General features: G+C 43.1%; 7 protein-coding genes across 7 annotated transcripts; 6 read left to right on the top strand and 1 right to left on the bottom strand.

The window, feature by feature from the left end:
• Positions 1–571: 571 nt before the first annotated feature.
• IL334_004410 (uncharacterized protein) lies at positions 572–4,050 on the top strand (the record flags this gene model as incomplete). Its single annotated transcript, XM_062936128.1, has 11 exons — positions 572–2,089; positions 2,161–2,272; positions 2,329–2,474; positions 2,537–2,690; positions 2,776–2,888; positions 2,948–3,014; positions 3,073–3,161; positions 3,229–3,326; positions 3,465–3,606; positions 3,670–3,759; positions 3,838–4,050. The coding sequence occupies 11 exons, from the start codon at positions 572–574 to the stop codon at positions 4,048–4,050; spliced, it is 2,742 nt and encodes a 913-aa protein (XP_062792179.1).
• Positions 4,051–4,870: 820 nt separating this feature from the next.
• On the top strand, positions 4,871–5,334 carry IL334_004409 (uncharacterized protein; the record flags this gene model as incomplete). The annotated part of the gene is made up of 2 exons (XM_062936127.1): positions 4,871–4,901; positions 4,961–5,334. The coding sequence occupies 2 exons, from the start codon at positions 4,871–4,873 to the stop codon at positions 5,332–5,334; spliced, it is 405 nt and encodes a 134-aa protein (XP_062792178.1).
• Positions 5,335–6,033: 699 nt separating this feature from the next.
• Positions 6,034–6,583, top strand: IL334_004408 (uncharacterized protein; the record flags this gene model as incomplete). The annotated part of the gene is made up of 2 exons (XM_062936126.1): positions 6,034–6,121; positions 6,207–6,583. 2 exons carry the CDS (start codon positions 6,034–6,036, stop codon positions 6,581–6,583), a joined length of 465 nt encoding a protein of 154 aa, XP_062792177.1.
• A 465-nt stretch (positions 6,584–7,048) lies between these two features.
• On the top strand, positions 7,049–8,774 carry IL334_004407 (uncharacterized protein; the record flags this gene model as incomplete). Its single annotated transcript, XM_062936125.1, has 8 exons — positions 7,049–7,069; positions 7,131–7,199; positions 7,262–7,328; positions 7,438–7,747; positions 7,866–7,958; positions 8,019–8,300; positions 8,528–8,687; positions 8,748–8,774. The coding sequence occupies 8 exons, from the start codon at positions 7,049–7,051 to the stop codon at positions 8,772–8,774; spliced, it is 1,029 nt and encodes a 342-aa protein (XP_062792176.1).
• A 329-nt stretch (positions 8,775–9,103) lies between these two features.
• IL334_004406 (translation initiation factor SUI1) lies at positions 9,104–10,124 on the bottom strand (the record flags this gene model as incomplete). The annotated part of the gene is made up of 5 exons (XM_062936124.1): positions 9,104–9,116; positions 9,186–9,471; positions 9,526–9,600; positions 9,847–9,927; positions 10,112–10,124. 5 exons carry the CDS (start codon positions 10,122–10,124, stop codon positions 9,104–9,106), a joined length of 468 nt encoding a protein of 155 aa, XP_062792175.1.
• Positions 10,125–10,547: 423 nt separating this feature from the next.
• Positions 10,548–11,463, top strand: IL334_004405 (uncharacterized protein; the record flags this gene model as incomplete). The annotated part of the gene is made up of 2 exons (XM_062936123.1): positions 10,548–10,704; positions 10,829–11,463. The coding sequence occupies 2 exons, from the start codon at positions 10,548–10,550 to the stop codon at positions 11,461–11,463; spliced, it is 792 nt and encodes a 263-aa protein (XP_062792174.1).
• Positions 11,464–11,976: 513 nt separating this feature from the next.
• IL334_004404 (uncharacterized protein) lies at positions 11,977–14,257 on the top strand (the record flags this gene model as incomplete). Its single annotated transcript, XM_062936122.1, has 10 exons — positions 11,977–12,285; positions 12,354–12,378; positions 12,449–12,552; positions 12,615–12,721; positions 12,791–12,804; positions 12,907–13,116; positions 13,195–13,703; positions 13,777–13,933; positions 14,024–14,155; positions 14,211–14,257. 10 exons carry the CDS (start codon positions 11,977–11,979, stop codon positions 14,255–14,257), a joined length of 1,614 nt encoding a protein of 537 aa, XP_062792173.1.
• Between the last annotated feature and the right edge of the window lie 342 nt (positions 14,258–14,599).

Raw genomic sequence — 14,599 nt, 5'->3', positions numbered from 1 at the left:
CATGCACGGGTCCGATCACGTCCTCGCCACACATCCAGAGCGGGGTCTTCGACGACTTGGTGTCAAGAGAACACGATCATAACGAATCAGAGAACGAAACTATCTCTCAAGTAGAAACGATACAAAACACCAAGTCTGGTACTCAATCAAAAGTCATCAATCAGCTTCAAGTGAAGGGATCACTTCAAGATTTCCTTCTTGCTCCTTCCTTTATACGATTACTATTGAAACTATCCTGAAATACACCCATTTTCCCTTCTCACATCCCCTTGTGCCAATCATCACACGGCCGGGCATTTGCCATTGTTTCTACATAGGAGGACAACAGACGGCATCTGCATTGTTTGACATTCAAAACAGATTTATCCCCTTCTATCATTTTTAGGCAGTGAGGCTGTTCGTACCTTTCCTCGTGCTCAGATGAAGCCATGGAATGATTAGATAGAAAACAAAGAAATCGAAAGCGAGAATTAATCGAAACTGAGTGGCTTTATAATCACCGTCCTCCTCCTCCTCCACACAACGCTAAAACACCTGCAATCCCTGTGATCCTTCAAACCCTTTCGTAGCAATGTCATCCATTGCATCCCCACCACCACCTACGACACCTTACACTCCTTCACCTCTTACTGCATCGACATCCACAACAGCATCCGACAGCCAACATCGATATACTTCATCATCTCCAATGCCTTCTCCCGGGGTTGGACCAAGCAGTGCGCACAGCTCTTCTAAATGGAAGAACGTCTTCAAAATAGGTAAATCAGGATCTGGTAGTGTTGGGAAAGGGAAAGAGAATCGTCCTGCAGCTTTATCAGGACAACAAGATGTCGGTATGAACATAGCAGCATTAGACAAAATACATCTTGGTGAACCGATATCCATACCAAATGCGTCAACACCGTCAACGTCAACATCATTATCGTTTCCACCTCGAATACCACAGATTCGTTCTCACACAGATCCATATCCACCTTCTCAAGCTGGACTGATTGAAGAAGTGGATTCAATCAATCATCAAAGTGATTCAAGTAAAGGTGTTTCGCAAGAAGGTATCGAAGCTGGAATATCTACCGAGAATCTAGATCCACATTTGATAACACCTACATCGGATGAGCATAATAGACCATTTTCAACTACGACAAATGATTCAGTTTATACGGCGGATAACTCATCTCGATCTTCTGGATCTCGTCACCCTATCACATCAATATCAATACCGAATGGCTCTGGAATCGGACGTGAAATATCAACACCATTCGGTAATCCAGCTTCACCCATGAAATCACCTGGAACAGGTTTAGGCGGCTTCAAATCTAGATTCTTCTCTTCCCCAAATACTACTACCACAGCAGATACAAACAGTCCACGTAACAAGAATAAGTCTGATAAATATAGAGGATTAAGTAAAGAATCTATATCGACACCGAACCATTCAGGTCAGAGTGCCTCGCGTAAAAAATCTGGAGGATCAAGTATATCTTCTACTGCAAGGTCGCCATCTTCTTCATCACCTAGCACACCAGGACAAAATAAACGTGATAATTCAGGCGCTTCTAATACAAATACACTGTCTGATGGAAACGGGTCGACTCCTTCTAAATCATCTGCGACAGCACGCTTCTTGAGGAGGGTAGTCTCAGCTCCTAACACAAAAGCACTATTCTCACCTACAAACCTTTTTCACGATGCACCTGAAGTACCACCTTTACCTAACAGTACAAACATCGAAAAGTCACAATTGCATCAACAACAGCAACACAATGTTTCTCCTGTCGTAGTAGTCGGGAGCGGTGAAATCGACCTGACTTGTTCTCCACCTCCAGAATCATATGGATCTTCAAATCCTTTTACTACCCCATCTACTGTTAACGGAACTGGATCTACCCTTTCCCCAATCGCGATTGGGGGTATGTCGGGTACAGGAACCAGAACGACAAGAGCTCATACTGTCTCGGCGGCTCAACCAAAACATATAAGGGAACTCCAAGCTCAATTGGGTGTTGGAAGTCCAGGTGGAAATGGTGAAGCTCACCACAAGCAGGTCTTCAGAAGAACATACAGTTCTAATTCCATCAAGACCAGATCGGTGAGCTACTCCTTGATCTAACAATGCATCGGTGTGGAGAGTATGCTAAATACTGTACTCACTTTCACCAGGTCGAGGTTACACCTTCTTCATTCCAGAAAATAAAGTTGCTGGGTAAAGGAGATGTGGGGAAAGTGTACCTAGTGCGAGAGAAAAAGACGGACAAGCTTTTTGCCATGAAAGGTGAGTAACCCGTAGCTTTCAAGCATGACCATAACTCACAGCATTGCTCTGAATAGTATTATCAAAGAAGGAAATGATCAAGCGAAATAAGATCAAACGAGCATTGGCAGAACAAGAAATCTTGGCAACTGCGAATCACCCTTTCATAGTGACCTTGTTCCACTCTTTCCAATCTCAAGATTACCTATTCTTTGTGCTTGACGTAAGTTCATGGTCAACCCAAACCTCGGTGAAGAGAGTTACTGATTCATTCTGTGTGCACAGTATTGTATGGGAGGAGAGTTCTTCCGTGCACTCCAAACTAGACCTGGCAAATGTCTTTCAGAAGAACACGCCAAATTCTATGCTGCCGAAGTCACTGCCGCGCTGGAATACCTACATTTGAATGGATATATCTATCGAGATCTGAAGCCTGAGAGTGAGTCCGACTCGTCTGATGTGGACAGTATGAAAATACCAAAGCAATAAGAAAGTCAAAGCTGATGTGCTCGCTTGTTCTTCAGATATTCTTCTCCATCAATCAGGTCATATCATGCTTTCGGACTTTGACTTATCGAAACAGTCCGGAGAAGCTGGAGGAGCTCCTGCTGGTATAAAACATGGTGGACCCAACGGGGTAAGTCTTATCCTCAGAAAACGTTCCAAATTGCCTCAGCGCTGATGCGAATGATTCAGACGATACTGGTGGATACTAGATCTTGTATAGCTGATTTCAGAACAAACTCATTTGTTGGAACTGAAGGTCGGTTGGTCAAATGGCGTGTTTCAAAGCCTAACTGACATGTCATCATACACAACAGAATACATCGCTCCAGAAGTTATCAAAGGACATTCCCATTCCTCCGCTGTTGATTGGTGGACTCTAGGTATTTTAGTCTATGAAATGATCGTGAGTATAGCTATGTATGTGATCAAAAATGATTAGAATCAGCTAAGCAACATACTCTGGACTGCAGTTCGCTACTACACCTTTCAAAGGGCCTAATCGAAATGCTACATTTGCAAATGTAATGAAGAACGAGGTGATGTATCCTGATTCTCCAGCAGTGACGAGGTGAGTCATCGGCTTTTTGCAATGACGTCTGGGGATCTGCTAGACGGTTCTCCTACCCTTACTTCTCGGCTGCAATTTGAGGGGACATCCAACCCGAATCTAAAAAATGAAACTGACTTGCCTGTGTGTCCCTGGTAGTTTCTGTAAATCATTCATTCGAAAAGCACTCATCAAGGACGAAAATAAACGACTGGGATCGAACTCAGGTGCTAGTGAGATCAAATCGCATAAATGGTTTGGTTCCGTCAATTGGGGTTTACTGAGAAATATGACACCACCTGTTAGTCATTTGATTCTTCATCTCCCTAGACGAATAGCTGACAGAAGACATATCCATTATCAGATCATCCCAGCTGAATCCAACGGTATCGACGCGATAAACTTTAGGACAATGAGAGAAAGTAAAAGTGTCGATTTCGATAGGGATGACGTGGTGAGTTTTTGCATTCGCTTAAATGTCATTTCCCATCAGGATTCCAGGCTTAATGTGTTAAATCATCGCTTTGTTCAGGATGTCATCCATGCGCAAGCTGGATCACCTTCAGTCTTCGGTATCTCAACACCAGGTATGCTGACACCCAAAGAGATAACTACGAATGCCGAAACTCCCTCATCGAGTACGAGCATCAGTACCAATGGAAACGTGACTGGTAATTCCAAAGATAGAGAGAAGAATCCTTTTGAAGAGTTTAGTAGTGTCACGAGACATATCGGAGATTGGTAAATCAACCCAACATACCTGGGCTTGATACAATCGACCTGAGTTGAAATCATCAAGATGCGTCATCTCATGGAGATGGGCTACCTCTCGTCGTGCTAAGATAGAGGTGTCATGTGTGATTTCTTCGTTTACTGCATAGTGTCGTTATATCTCACATTGATTAGGCAGAAGAATGGTAGAATAGCGGAAAAGGGGTGTTCAATGTGTTATCATGTGTATGTTGTCTCACAAAAATCGAGTTGTGAATTATGAATTATCCTCAGCATGATATCATGATATGAACAACAAGTATCATGAACGCTGGACTTTCAAACGAGTCATTCGAACTTAGAGTCATTTCAGTAGCATTGTGCTTGCAGAACAAGGTCAACGACGAGTGAAGCTTGATGGGTAGTGAGAAATTCTGCACTGGTCAGCCTAGTTTGCTATCAGAAGTGGTTCTCCTTTCATGGCATGAATTATATCGTCATGATCAAGAAGACGGAACTCGTCATGCGAAAAGCATGATATAACGAACGGGATCATTCACCTTTTAATCCCATCTCCTGTTCATAAAGGATGCTACTTCCGCTTGTTCTTGCCAAGTTACAGAAGAGATCTCTTTTCATAGTTGCAAATGTATTTCGAAGACCATTCAGTGAGATTTTGAGTTGCAGTGACCTATGATTTTACCTATATGTGTACGTATATATCAAGGTGAGGTTGACTCTCAATTCGTTCGACGTTTCCCCATCTTCCATTTTCTTGTTCATCATTACATACAGTTCATTGAGACAATACAAAACCTTTGGTCATGACACCTGTTGATACCGAAAGGCATCAAATGATCAAGTCGAGATTACCGCCATTAACAGGTATGTATTTTCGACTAATCAGGATAGGGATCTGCTGAATGCTCGGTTAATTGGTATAGGTATAGGTTCACCCTCCAACGAGTCTGCTTCTGCCACAGGCAGCAGTAAAGCTTATACCGATTTTCGTGAGACCTGCAAGAATTTGATGAATGAACGCGGGCTATGGGCATGTAAATTCGATCATATCGAGCCGTTCAGCGGTGACGGGGAAGCCGAGATGAACCAGAGCTGGGAAGCTGCCAAAACAGCCTCTCAAGCTTGGCATGATACGATCAGGTCCGGAACAAATATCAAGCCTGGAGCAACCGTCAATCACATCGAGGCGTTTGAATGGTTCACTCGTGAATCAAACGAAATCGAGCCTTCCAAAGAATTCATGTCTACAATGATCTCTATAGCTCCGAGTTTCTTTACCATTGATGATGCTCAGTAGATCGCCGTTGTACCCAGACGATACATGAGAAATGCTGTAACTCAATAAAGACACGAGAGAGGATCATGTGGTCTCTGTCAACAACAAGGTGGTGTTGTTGTTTTTGGGTTACCAATCCAAATAACTTCTCCCTGTTACGACCTACTTATTCAATAGTAATCGCGACTTGACTGTTAGTAGTGAGCTTCAGCATGTACAGGTTTTCTGAAGTTGAACGATGTTGAATACTGACTTTTGCCAGTGCTGATAATGACTCCGCCACTGACGATACGATCGAAAACAAAGCTGAGGTCATCCTCCTTCCATGATATCACCTCTGTTGAAAACGAGTTCAAAGTATCGTGGTTCTCAAGCAGACTGTACTCGTCATGCGGCTGGCAATGCATGACACAGTATGACCTGCTGCATATACCACCATTTCTCACACTCGGTCGTTGCAAAAGATGTATGCCACTTGAATTTTGGTTTTAATCGGGCTACGAATTGAATTTTCATTTCAGAATTGTACATCTGAATCGAAGACTTCAACCTGACCACAGCAGTTGAACCTCTAGCTGTTGTACGGTCTCGAGAGTTCCAGTGATTCCACTACTGTATATATGAAGGTGCGAATAACTTACGATTGCAAACTACCCACTACCCGACGCCCATTTCCTTTTCCTCACACATTACCATTGAGAAAGTCACAAGCCTTCAAGTATGTCACACTATAACCAAAATGAGATAAGGCATTTGTCCAATGTTGACGAGGATTCAATGCCTCCCTTAACGGTCTCGCCGTCAACAGGTATGTACATAAGTAACATCTTCCCACTATCCCGAATCACAAGCAAAAAATAACTTGTACTGAACTGATATATATTGTTTTTTAGACAGGTCTAACGAAGAATCAGATCCCACTTCTGGTACCAGCGACGCTTGGACATGGTTTCATACAGCTTGTAAGGATTTGGCGAAAGCTCAAAATGATCTAGACAAACTACAGCCGTACTCTCTCACGAAATCGATCAGCTCGGCTGGACGTTTCACTTCAAAAGCGGCAATGGAGACTCAGAAACGAGTGGACTCAGCGTTGAAAACAGCTCAAGACCGCTCTCGCCTTTGGCTTGGAAAAACCAAGTCAGACTTAGTCGTCGGATTGGAAGCCGGATTGAGCTTTTCACTGAAGGAGGAGGAGCCCTGCAGAGAACAGTTGCTCTCATTGGTCTACAATGCTTCTGGTTGGTTTATCAGTGATGAATTTCAGTAAAGTGTATTGTCATTGGCCAAGTAGCGAAAAACCGAATGACTTAGTTTTCATAATGTTCAAGCAACCTGATTTTCCTGGTTTACCGAACGAAAACTTATCTGGGTATGTGGCCGGGTCCAGAGCATACTTAGTCCTATTTTGCCTGTCCTTTTCACTTGGTCTATTTCAGTTGTTAGTGGCTAGCTGTTCGGTCTGTCGAGCTGTCAATAGGGTCCTCCCGCATATACATAGCTTCTGATAGGCCGAACACTCTGAATGTCGATTCACCCATATTGAATTGTGACGTGATGAATTCTTGCTACTGACGAATTGAACCGGGTAAAGACGCGTCCGGTGCGGTCCAGTCAACATTTTGAAATGAAGACATTCCTCACTTTTTATTTCTTTTTTCCTCCATTCCTTCATCTGTCTGTCCTCTTCTTTACGCTACCCGATAGTCGAGCAGCTTCGAAGGGAAGCTGAAGAATGGCGAATCAGAATTCACCTGTGAGTCTCACGCACGTATTGCAGATACGACGTCCTGACAGTGGATATCGAATGGGCACAGGTCTTGCTCGCCGAGACCAATGACGTTAGACCATTCGCTCGGCTCCTTCGGGGCATAGGCCTGAAGCATGTGAGTGTTGTCTCCGAGTCGATAGGGCAAACTAGCAGAAGGAAGCTGATTTAATAGCAAAGAATGCTGTGATGGAAATCACTGATGCTGGTTTCGCTGTTACCGTTGAAGAAGTAAGAACTTTATGTGGTAAGTTTCATCGATTTATTTCAAGCTCTGTTCCTCTACGCATTGCGATTGAAAAAGTACGTGAGATCTTTGAATGATACTAATCTGAATGTATCATATCTCAAAATAGCAATAGCATGGGTTCCTACAAATCTGTTCACCTCTTTCGTCTACAATCCACCTTCTAATCCAGCTACATTCGAGATCTCCCTCGATGCCTTACTGCAATGCCTTAACATCTTTGGCAATGCAGGTGCTGCCTCTGCTACTACTGGTAATTCAGCAGGGAGGTCGAAAAGAAGATGGGCAGGGGAGGGTGAAGCTGGTGGAGGTGAAGAAGAAGCTGATGAATACTCTGGCAATGGGAGGAAAGGAAAAGAGAAACGAACGGGAATGGTCATGAAATGGGAAGGTGAAGGTCACGACTTGAACGTCTTGTTGTGAGTTTGTTTTTCGACACATTATAGATTGTGTTTTGATCTCAGCTCCTGAGAAGAACGTCAAGACGAGGGAATGCAGGTCTAGATAGTATGCTGAATTCTGTCGGGACTATAATAGGACTGATGACATGAGGGGGCCTACTACCACTTGCGAACTGAGAACACTAGAACCCGAGGAACTGATGAACGCACAATTCGATCAGGACGACATGTGAGTATCAGCTACTGTTCATTGTGATTATCTGAGATCATGCTGATGACACTGCGCCAGGGCACTATACCTGATCATGAAATCAGAATGGTTTCGAGATGCTTTATTCGATTTACCACCTTCGTGTACTAGAATAACTCTGTTGGCTACTCCACCTAAAGAACCTGTTCCACAAGTGCAGCCGGAAGCAACTATATCGTCAAATGGAAGACATAGACACCGAGCGGAAGTGGGTCAATTCAAGATTCTCGCAGAAGGCGATTTCGGTATCACAGAGTTAGATTATCCAAATGATAAGGAAGTATTGGATAAGTTCGATTGTCAAGAGAAAGTCAAATTCAGGTGAGTCAGCTCAATACATCTAAGTGAGAGAGGGGTGTTTCAGATTTTCAAAGAAGGATCATCATGTCCACTCTTAAATAGGTATGGTGACTATAGGAAGGGACGAAATCATATCTGGCTGGATGTAGATTTGTACACGCTCTGTATCCCCCACGCTAATTCAGTCCATTTTGGGCTTGGACCGGTGGATCTTGTGACCATTTACTAACATCGACATTCATCTTCAGCTACCACTCATCACACTTCACTCTACTTCATCGAGCATTACATCAGTCAGTAAAGATATGCTTACAAATCGAGAAAAGTGGATTTTTATGCGTTCAAATCATGATGCCTTTAGGCGAAGGTGTGCCAGTAGGTGGTCATTCTGGTATTTTAGAGTTCAAGGTAAGTCACATCCTACCTACTTCATATAAAACCGTGCTGATAGTTTGTTCAAATAATCAGATGCACGCTTTGGAAGAAGCTGATTGAGACTCGTTCGCGTTGCTACTTTTTTATGTTGTTGTATACTTCTAATTTCACCAAATCACGAATTATAGATCTGATCCACATGAGCAAACACATCATGTACTACTAGTCAAACATGCATCATTACTATGAGTGACCATTTGGTGGACGCAGCCTCACTTGATGAGGGAATGGCCCCGTAACAAAGAGACGATTCATGCGTTATAGACGATATATACGATAAAGCTATGAAGTAGTTACACTACAATGTGAATTTGGATATAGAGAGATATGACAGAGAGGCTCTTTGGATCCTCATATCGTGAGATGGCGTTCGGTGTCAAGCGATGAGCTTAGTAACCGTGGCTATGATAAAAACATGAAAGTCAGTTACTCTCCTAGCCATGAGTGTCGGAAAGTGTCAGGAATACGTACACAACGATAGAATCTTTAGCTTCTTTCTGAGCGACAATACCAGCATCTATGAGGAATTGCCTAACTACTGTTCTTTGATCACCTTGTAATTGAAGAACATCACCTAAGTTAGGTTTAACTCCAGTTGGCGCTGGTGAATCATCTTCACCAGCTTCATCAGGTTTGACTACAGTTCCATTACATGCGAATTCTTTCTTCATCGCTTTAAGGATCTTGGTGTGGTCGAATTTCTTGGGAATTCCCTGGACTGTAGTGAGAGTCTTTCGACCATTTCGTTGTTGGAGACCTACTCATACTGTTTAGCTCAAGGATTAATTATATGAATTGGGAAAACACTCACGGATATGAATCTTGTCATTTTTGCTTCCTACGGTCTTTTCAACTGAAGGGGTATCATCGACAGGAGCGAAAGGGTCTGTATGGACATAAAACCAATCAGTTCCAATTGTCATGATGCAGACATCCATCCGAGACTAGAACAATGTCATAGGCTGAAGCGACTTCTAGTCGCAAGACGTGTCCATTTTTCAAAGTTGATCTTATCCCACAAAACTTCTCACGCGACCATCCGCGACCATCAAAGCACACGCCCAAAAGAAATCCTCATTTGGCCACAAATCGCGCCTCTCGAGATGACATTCGCAAAAGAGGTTCTACTCACCAAATGCGGGTCCGAGATTTTCGACCCCAGAAGAGGCTGGGGCCTTTGATTTCTTGGTAGTGGCGTCCACTTTGGTTGAAGCTGTAGCGATTGCGTTGTGTTTTCGACAATGAGGAAAGGTACGGATGGGAGTAGTGGTGATTTCATAATGATTGCAGTCGAGATAAGATGTGTATTGGCAAAGGCAAGCAAGGAGAAGATGTTGTGATCTGTCAGCATGATATCACATCATTTTTCCCAACTCCCACGAGAAGAAGAATCTCACCTGTAGTGCTCATTCAATCGAATATGTAGTTTTGCTTGTGTAATTACTGATCACTCGTGTCTCGAGCTCGTCGTTCTTCTTCTTGGAAAGAGGGAGGGATGGGACTGAGTGGTGAGTATTGTGAAGGAGAATAAAGTATCAAAAGATATCAATATGTGTTCAAGAATGGAGAGTTGTTCAGTGGCAAAAAACACAAACTACAGTGGCATTAACACCAGAATGCGGCATTTCGGAGTTATCTCGCAATGTGGCACTTCTTTGCCCATTGAATTCACAGCTCACAAGAATGATTTTACGATTGTTTGATTTCTGAAATGTTTTCGAGATTGTCACCTTTTTCAGTCTGGTTAAGCACCTGTATAAGCTTATTAGGAAAGAATATCGACTCGCTCTCCCTCTCGGTATATCCATTCAGTCTGCTACAAGATTCTTCATCATGCCGCGAGTGACAAAAAAGCAAAAAGAAGCAGGTAAAACTGCCAAACCAAAATTCAATCCCAAACCTAGATCAGGAGGTAATGTTGGAGGCGGTAAGAAAGGTGGATTTCAAGTCAAGCCTTCTAGAGCACCCAAAGATGCCTATATGGGTAAAGGTATGTACACCGTCTTCTTCAGTGTTACCATTCTACTGTTGGCAATACCGTCAATGCGGACACTATAGAATTATTGGTAACGTTCAGCTAGTAAGCTGACTTTTATTCGATCAACCGATCATAGCTCAAAAGATAAAAGCAGACTTGATCCAACGTGCCAAGATGAAGAAGTCGTATGCCAAAGTTCTCAAAGAAGAAGGTATGGATTCAGGTAGATTAGGCGACGGAACAAGGCGGAGGAATGAACGACCTCTTCCTGAAGTTGTTGGTGATGATACAAGAAAAGGGACTGGCAAGGGGAAGGGAAATAGGAAAGATCCCGAGGATGAACAAAGAAGATTGGAATCTAGAGCAGGACCTGCCCCTTCGTCAAATACATCAGGAGGTCATGATTATGATTCAAGTAAAGCTGGTCCATCAAAACTATATAGACCAAAATCGAATACCTCTTTACGGGAAAAAGGTAAAAGTAGAAACTCGAGTGAATATACAAAGGATAGACCACCGCATGAAAAGCGCCCGGCCCCAATAAAGAAAGTCCGAGCTTTATCACCTGAACCTATACTTGCATCAACCCCCAATGATAATGGAGAACCGAAGAAGTCATTCAGAGATTTAAAAAAAGAAGCTTTCTCAAAGTACCATAAACCGAAACCGGATCCAGCTTACGCAGGAGGAATGAAAGGGAAAAGAGGACAACCGAATATGGGTGCTAGGATGGGTTTGTTATTAGAAAAGATAAAGGGAAATGTTAGGTGATCACAGTCGCAGACATTCGATATTTGCATTCTAGACGGAGTATTGTAGTTATAATGTTTGTAATCATAGTCATATCATCTATAATCATTCTCCTATTGTATGTGACATATATTCATTCTTTCTGTTGGAGGTGAGGATATGGCCCACTTGATCGTTTAATGACCTAGGGCGATCCCGGCGGTAGATACCTCAGATTCAGCGCTATTCTGCTAGATAAGATGAGACGGAAACTACGTGCGAAATGGTAACTCGCCCGTTCAAGTTGAATTATAACTGCTTTACGTATGCAAACTTGCGAAGATTTTATTGAAGTCACGTCCCAAGGCGATCTGAACTGTCAATGATAAGGGATTTCGGGTGATTAAAGCTCGGTGTACCGCTTTTTTATTCTATTATGTGAAAACCCTTAAGGGGACAAATTCACGTTATGCTGTCGGTCCTATCTCAAACAACTAAAACACTGGCAAACTCATCCTAACTATCAAAACATTGAGGATCTCAGACAGTCTGGAGATGAAATACCTGCAGAGGAGGAGGATTTTTCAAGGCATCCTTCTGCTCCTCTTGTCAAGCATAACTTATTACCTCTACTCGTCAATTACGGCCTCGCCTCAGCGGTTCAAAGGGGCAATACCTTTCGAAGATGAATTACCACTCATCACGCTTATAGCTTTCTTTGATGGCGCGAAGATAGGACCAAGCCTACTACCTTATTTCTTCCGAAGTATAGGTCAACAACCTCACGCATTGGATCTACTTATTGTCCAAAGGAATGGTTGTTCGGATATAAAAGGATGGACTCGTGGAATGGAGAATATCAAAGTAAGTTAATCTTTCCACTTTCAAGTATGAATCCTAACGCAAGCTGAGAAGAGTTACGTGCCCATCAGCATGTTTGCTTATCAGAGAAACAATGTGAGTTTAGTTTTATAAATCATTGACCTGATGACATGTGGTGCGTGTTGACTGACCTGTATTGACGAAGTCTGGGGACAACATACAGAATACTTTTGCAAGAAATGGGGCGGTTGTTCAAGAATGCAGAGAAAAACTATGTTAGCAGATATGACATCTTACGGCCGGATCCGGGTACGTTGTCCTTAATCCATGTTCGCATCTCATCCTCTGACTCAATCTTCCACTCAACCTAGGACCCTCATGCGCATTATCGTATGTTGAGAGGATGGGTTTTTGAAAGATACGTGAAGCCAGAGACAGCGTATTGGGGGTTTGTGGACTTTGACACTCTCGTAGGCGAGTAAGTATGAAACCATGCTGTGTATCCCTTTACTCGCGTAGAGTTCTACACTGAACCCGACATCAACAGTTTCTCCCAGACGTGTAAGTACCGAAAATATCGAGCCTCTCTAAGAAGATTTAGGCAAACATCTTCGCATAGAGAACTAAGCGTTGTATGACATGATCTGATTGAGTTCAAGATAGTCCCGTACGACTTGCTTGAGCAAGACTACGATATCATCGCGCCCTCTGAGCCGAACGACAATGGAGGGAAGCGATTGATTTTCATGAGAGGGCATATGACGTTTATCAGAAATAGAAAAGAAACAGAAACAAAGATACTTGGATATCCAGATTTCAGTAGTTTCGAAGAATGGGATAAACGAGGTTTGAAACCCTATCCCAACTCCATCGGTGAGTACACTTGAGGATTAAGCAATAACCTCAGACTTTGCAATTACGGCTGAGGCATATTTCTTCTTGTTATCGAAGCGGAAGGAACATATTCATCATACGTGATCAGGGAACCATCAATTAATATATTATCTTTTGATGGACTGGCTTTCTCATCTCAACCACATAAATTTTCACCGGCTGGCGTTCTGTTACTTCCAGAATCATTCAGTCTACGAGGAGGGGAGGAGGCTCCTCAAGCGCTCTCACCTTCATTGGTACGGGCCCTTATGACGCGTGCTCTACGTCTTCCAACCACCCGTAGTTATACTTCGTATGGGATAGAAAGGTCTATCACGGTACATCACCAAGATCCCGCTGATAGGAAATTATGGTTCCCAGCTGAATTTGCCAATTACTATGATGCTGAGCGAGTTCCAGAATACGGACATGGAAAGATCATCAAATGGAAGAGATATCTGATGAAAATCGATGGGAAATGGAGTGAAAGGTTAGAACCAATGAGGGAATTCAGAGATATTGCTGAAGAAGCTCTACACGACGCGTATGGACATTTATATGTTCATCATCAAGAAGACAAAAGACAGGTTCGTGGATACTCGTATTGTATGCCCTGTTTGCGGGCAAGATATATACTTAATTCAACTCCATTGCTTTTAGGCACATTTCAAAGAATTTCCTCAATCTCCAATTGGCGACATATTTATCAATTATATGTACAACGGAAACGCCTTATACGATTCGGATAGTGGTCAAAGACTAGTTTGGAGACCGAAAAGACCACAACAATGTTGCGCTTGGGGTTGTGTTGAATTAGGTGAGCATGAATCATCCGTTTTGCTCAGAAACAACCTTCGTATCCTTAATCAACCTGCACGTCTACTCACTGATATGCTTGGAATGGTAGACGAAGTACCGATCCCTGATAGAATAGACCTAAAAGAATGGCGTCAAGGTGAAAAAGATCGAAAAGAATGGTGGGCAAAGTCGAAACAGATCAGATTGGGATATAGCACGGAAACTCTACCCGCTGATCCTGGTAGGTCTGAGCCGATTCTCAGTCTTGTTCAGTGTACTGACAGAGTCGAAATCAGGCGTGCCTACTCCCCCAACTTTCACGCGATTATTGAAAGAGCAATGAAAGCTTTGTTGTATGTATTGCCAAACTAACCTCGGCCTTTTCGGTCAAGATTATCGGAATATCGCTCGGTCTTCTTTGTCATGCGGTTAAACAAGAGACTTGACGATACTCTGATGAATCATTTTCGTTCCAGGTCAAATTGTCATGAGAGATACAGGCACTGGACATGCCTTTCGGACGGAACTTCTTGAGACAGGCATTGCTGCCCATGAAGGGAATGGAAGCGGTGAAGACGGACGAGACTTGTATGGCGAATGCGATGCGGAGCAAAAGTTCAATGTTTGGCCGCTCATCAGTACTAGGAACGGCGCCATTGTGGAGACCATGACCTTTGCCTGATGT

The sequence above is a fragment of the Kwoniella shivajii genome, chromosome 5 (assembly GCF_035658355.1).
Source record: "Kwoniella shivajii chromosome 5, complete sequence".
Lineage (NCBI taxonomy): Eukaryota > Fungi > Basidiomycota > Tremellomycetes > Tremellales > Cryptococcaceae > Kwoniella > Kwoniella shivajii.
The sequence above is the reverse complement of the archived record's forward strand: the minus strand, read 5'-3'. Positions and strand labels throughout refer to the sequence as shown.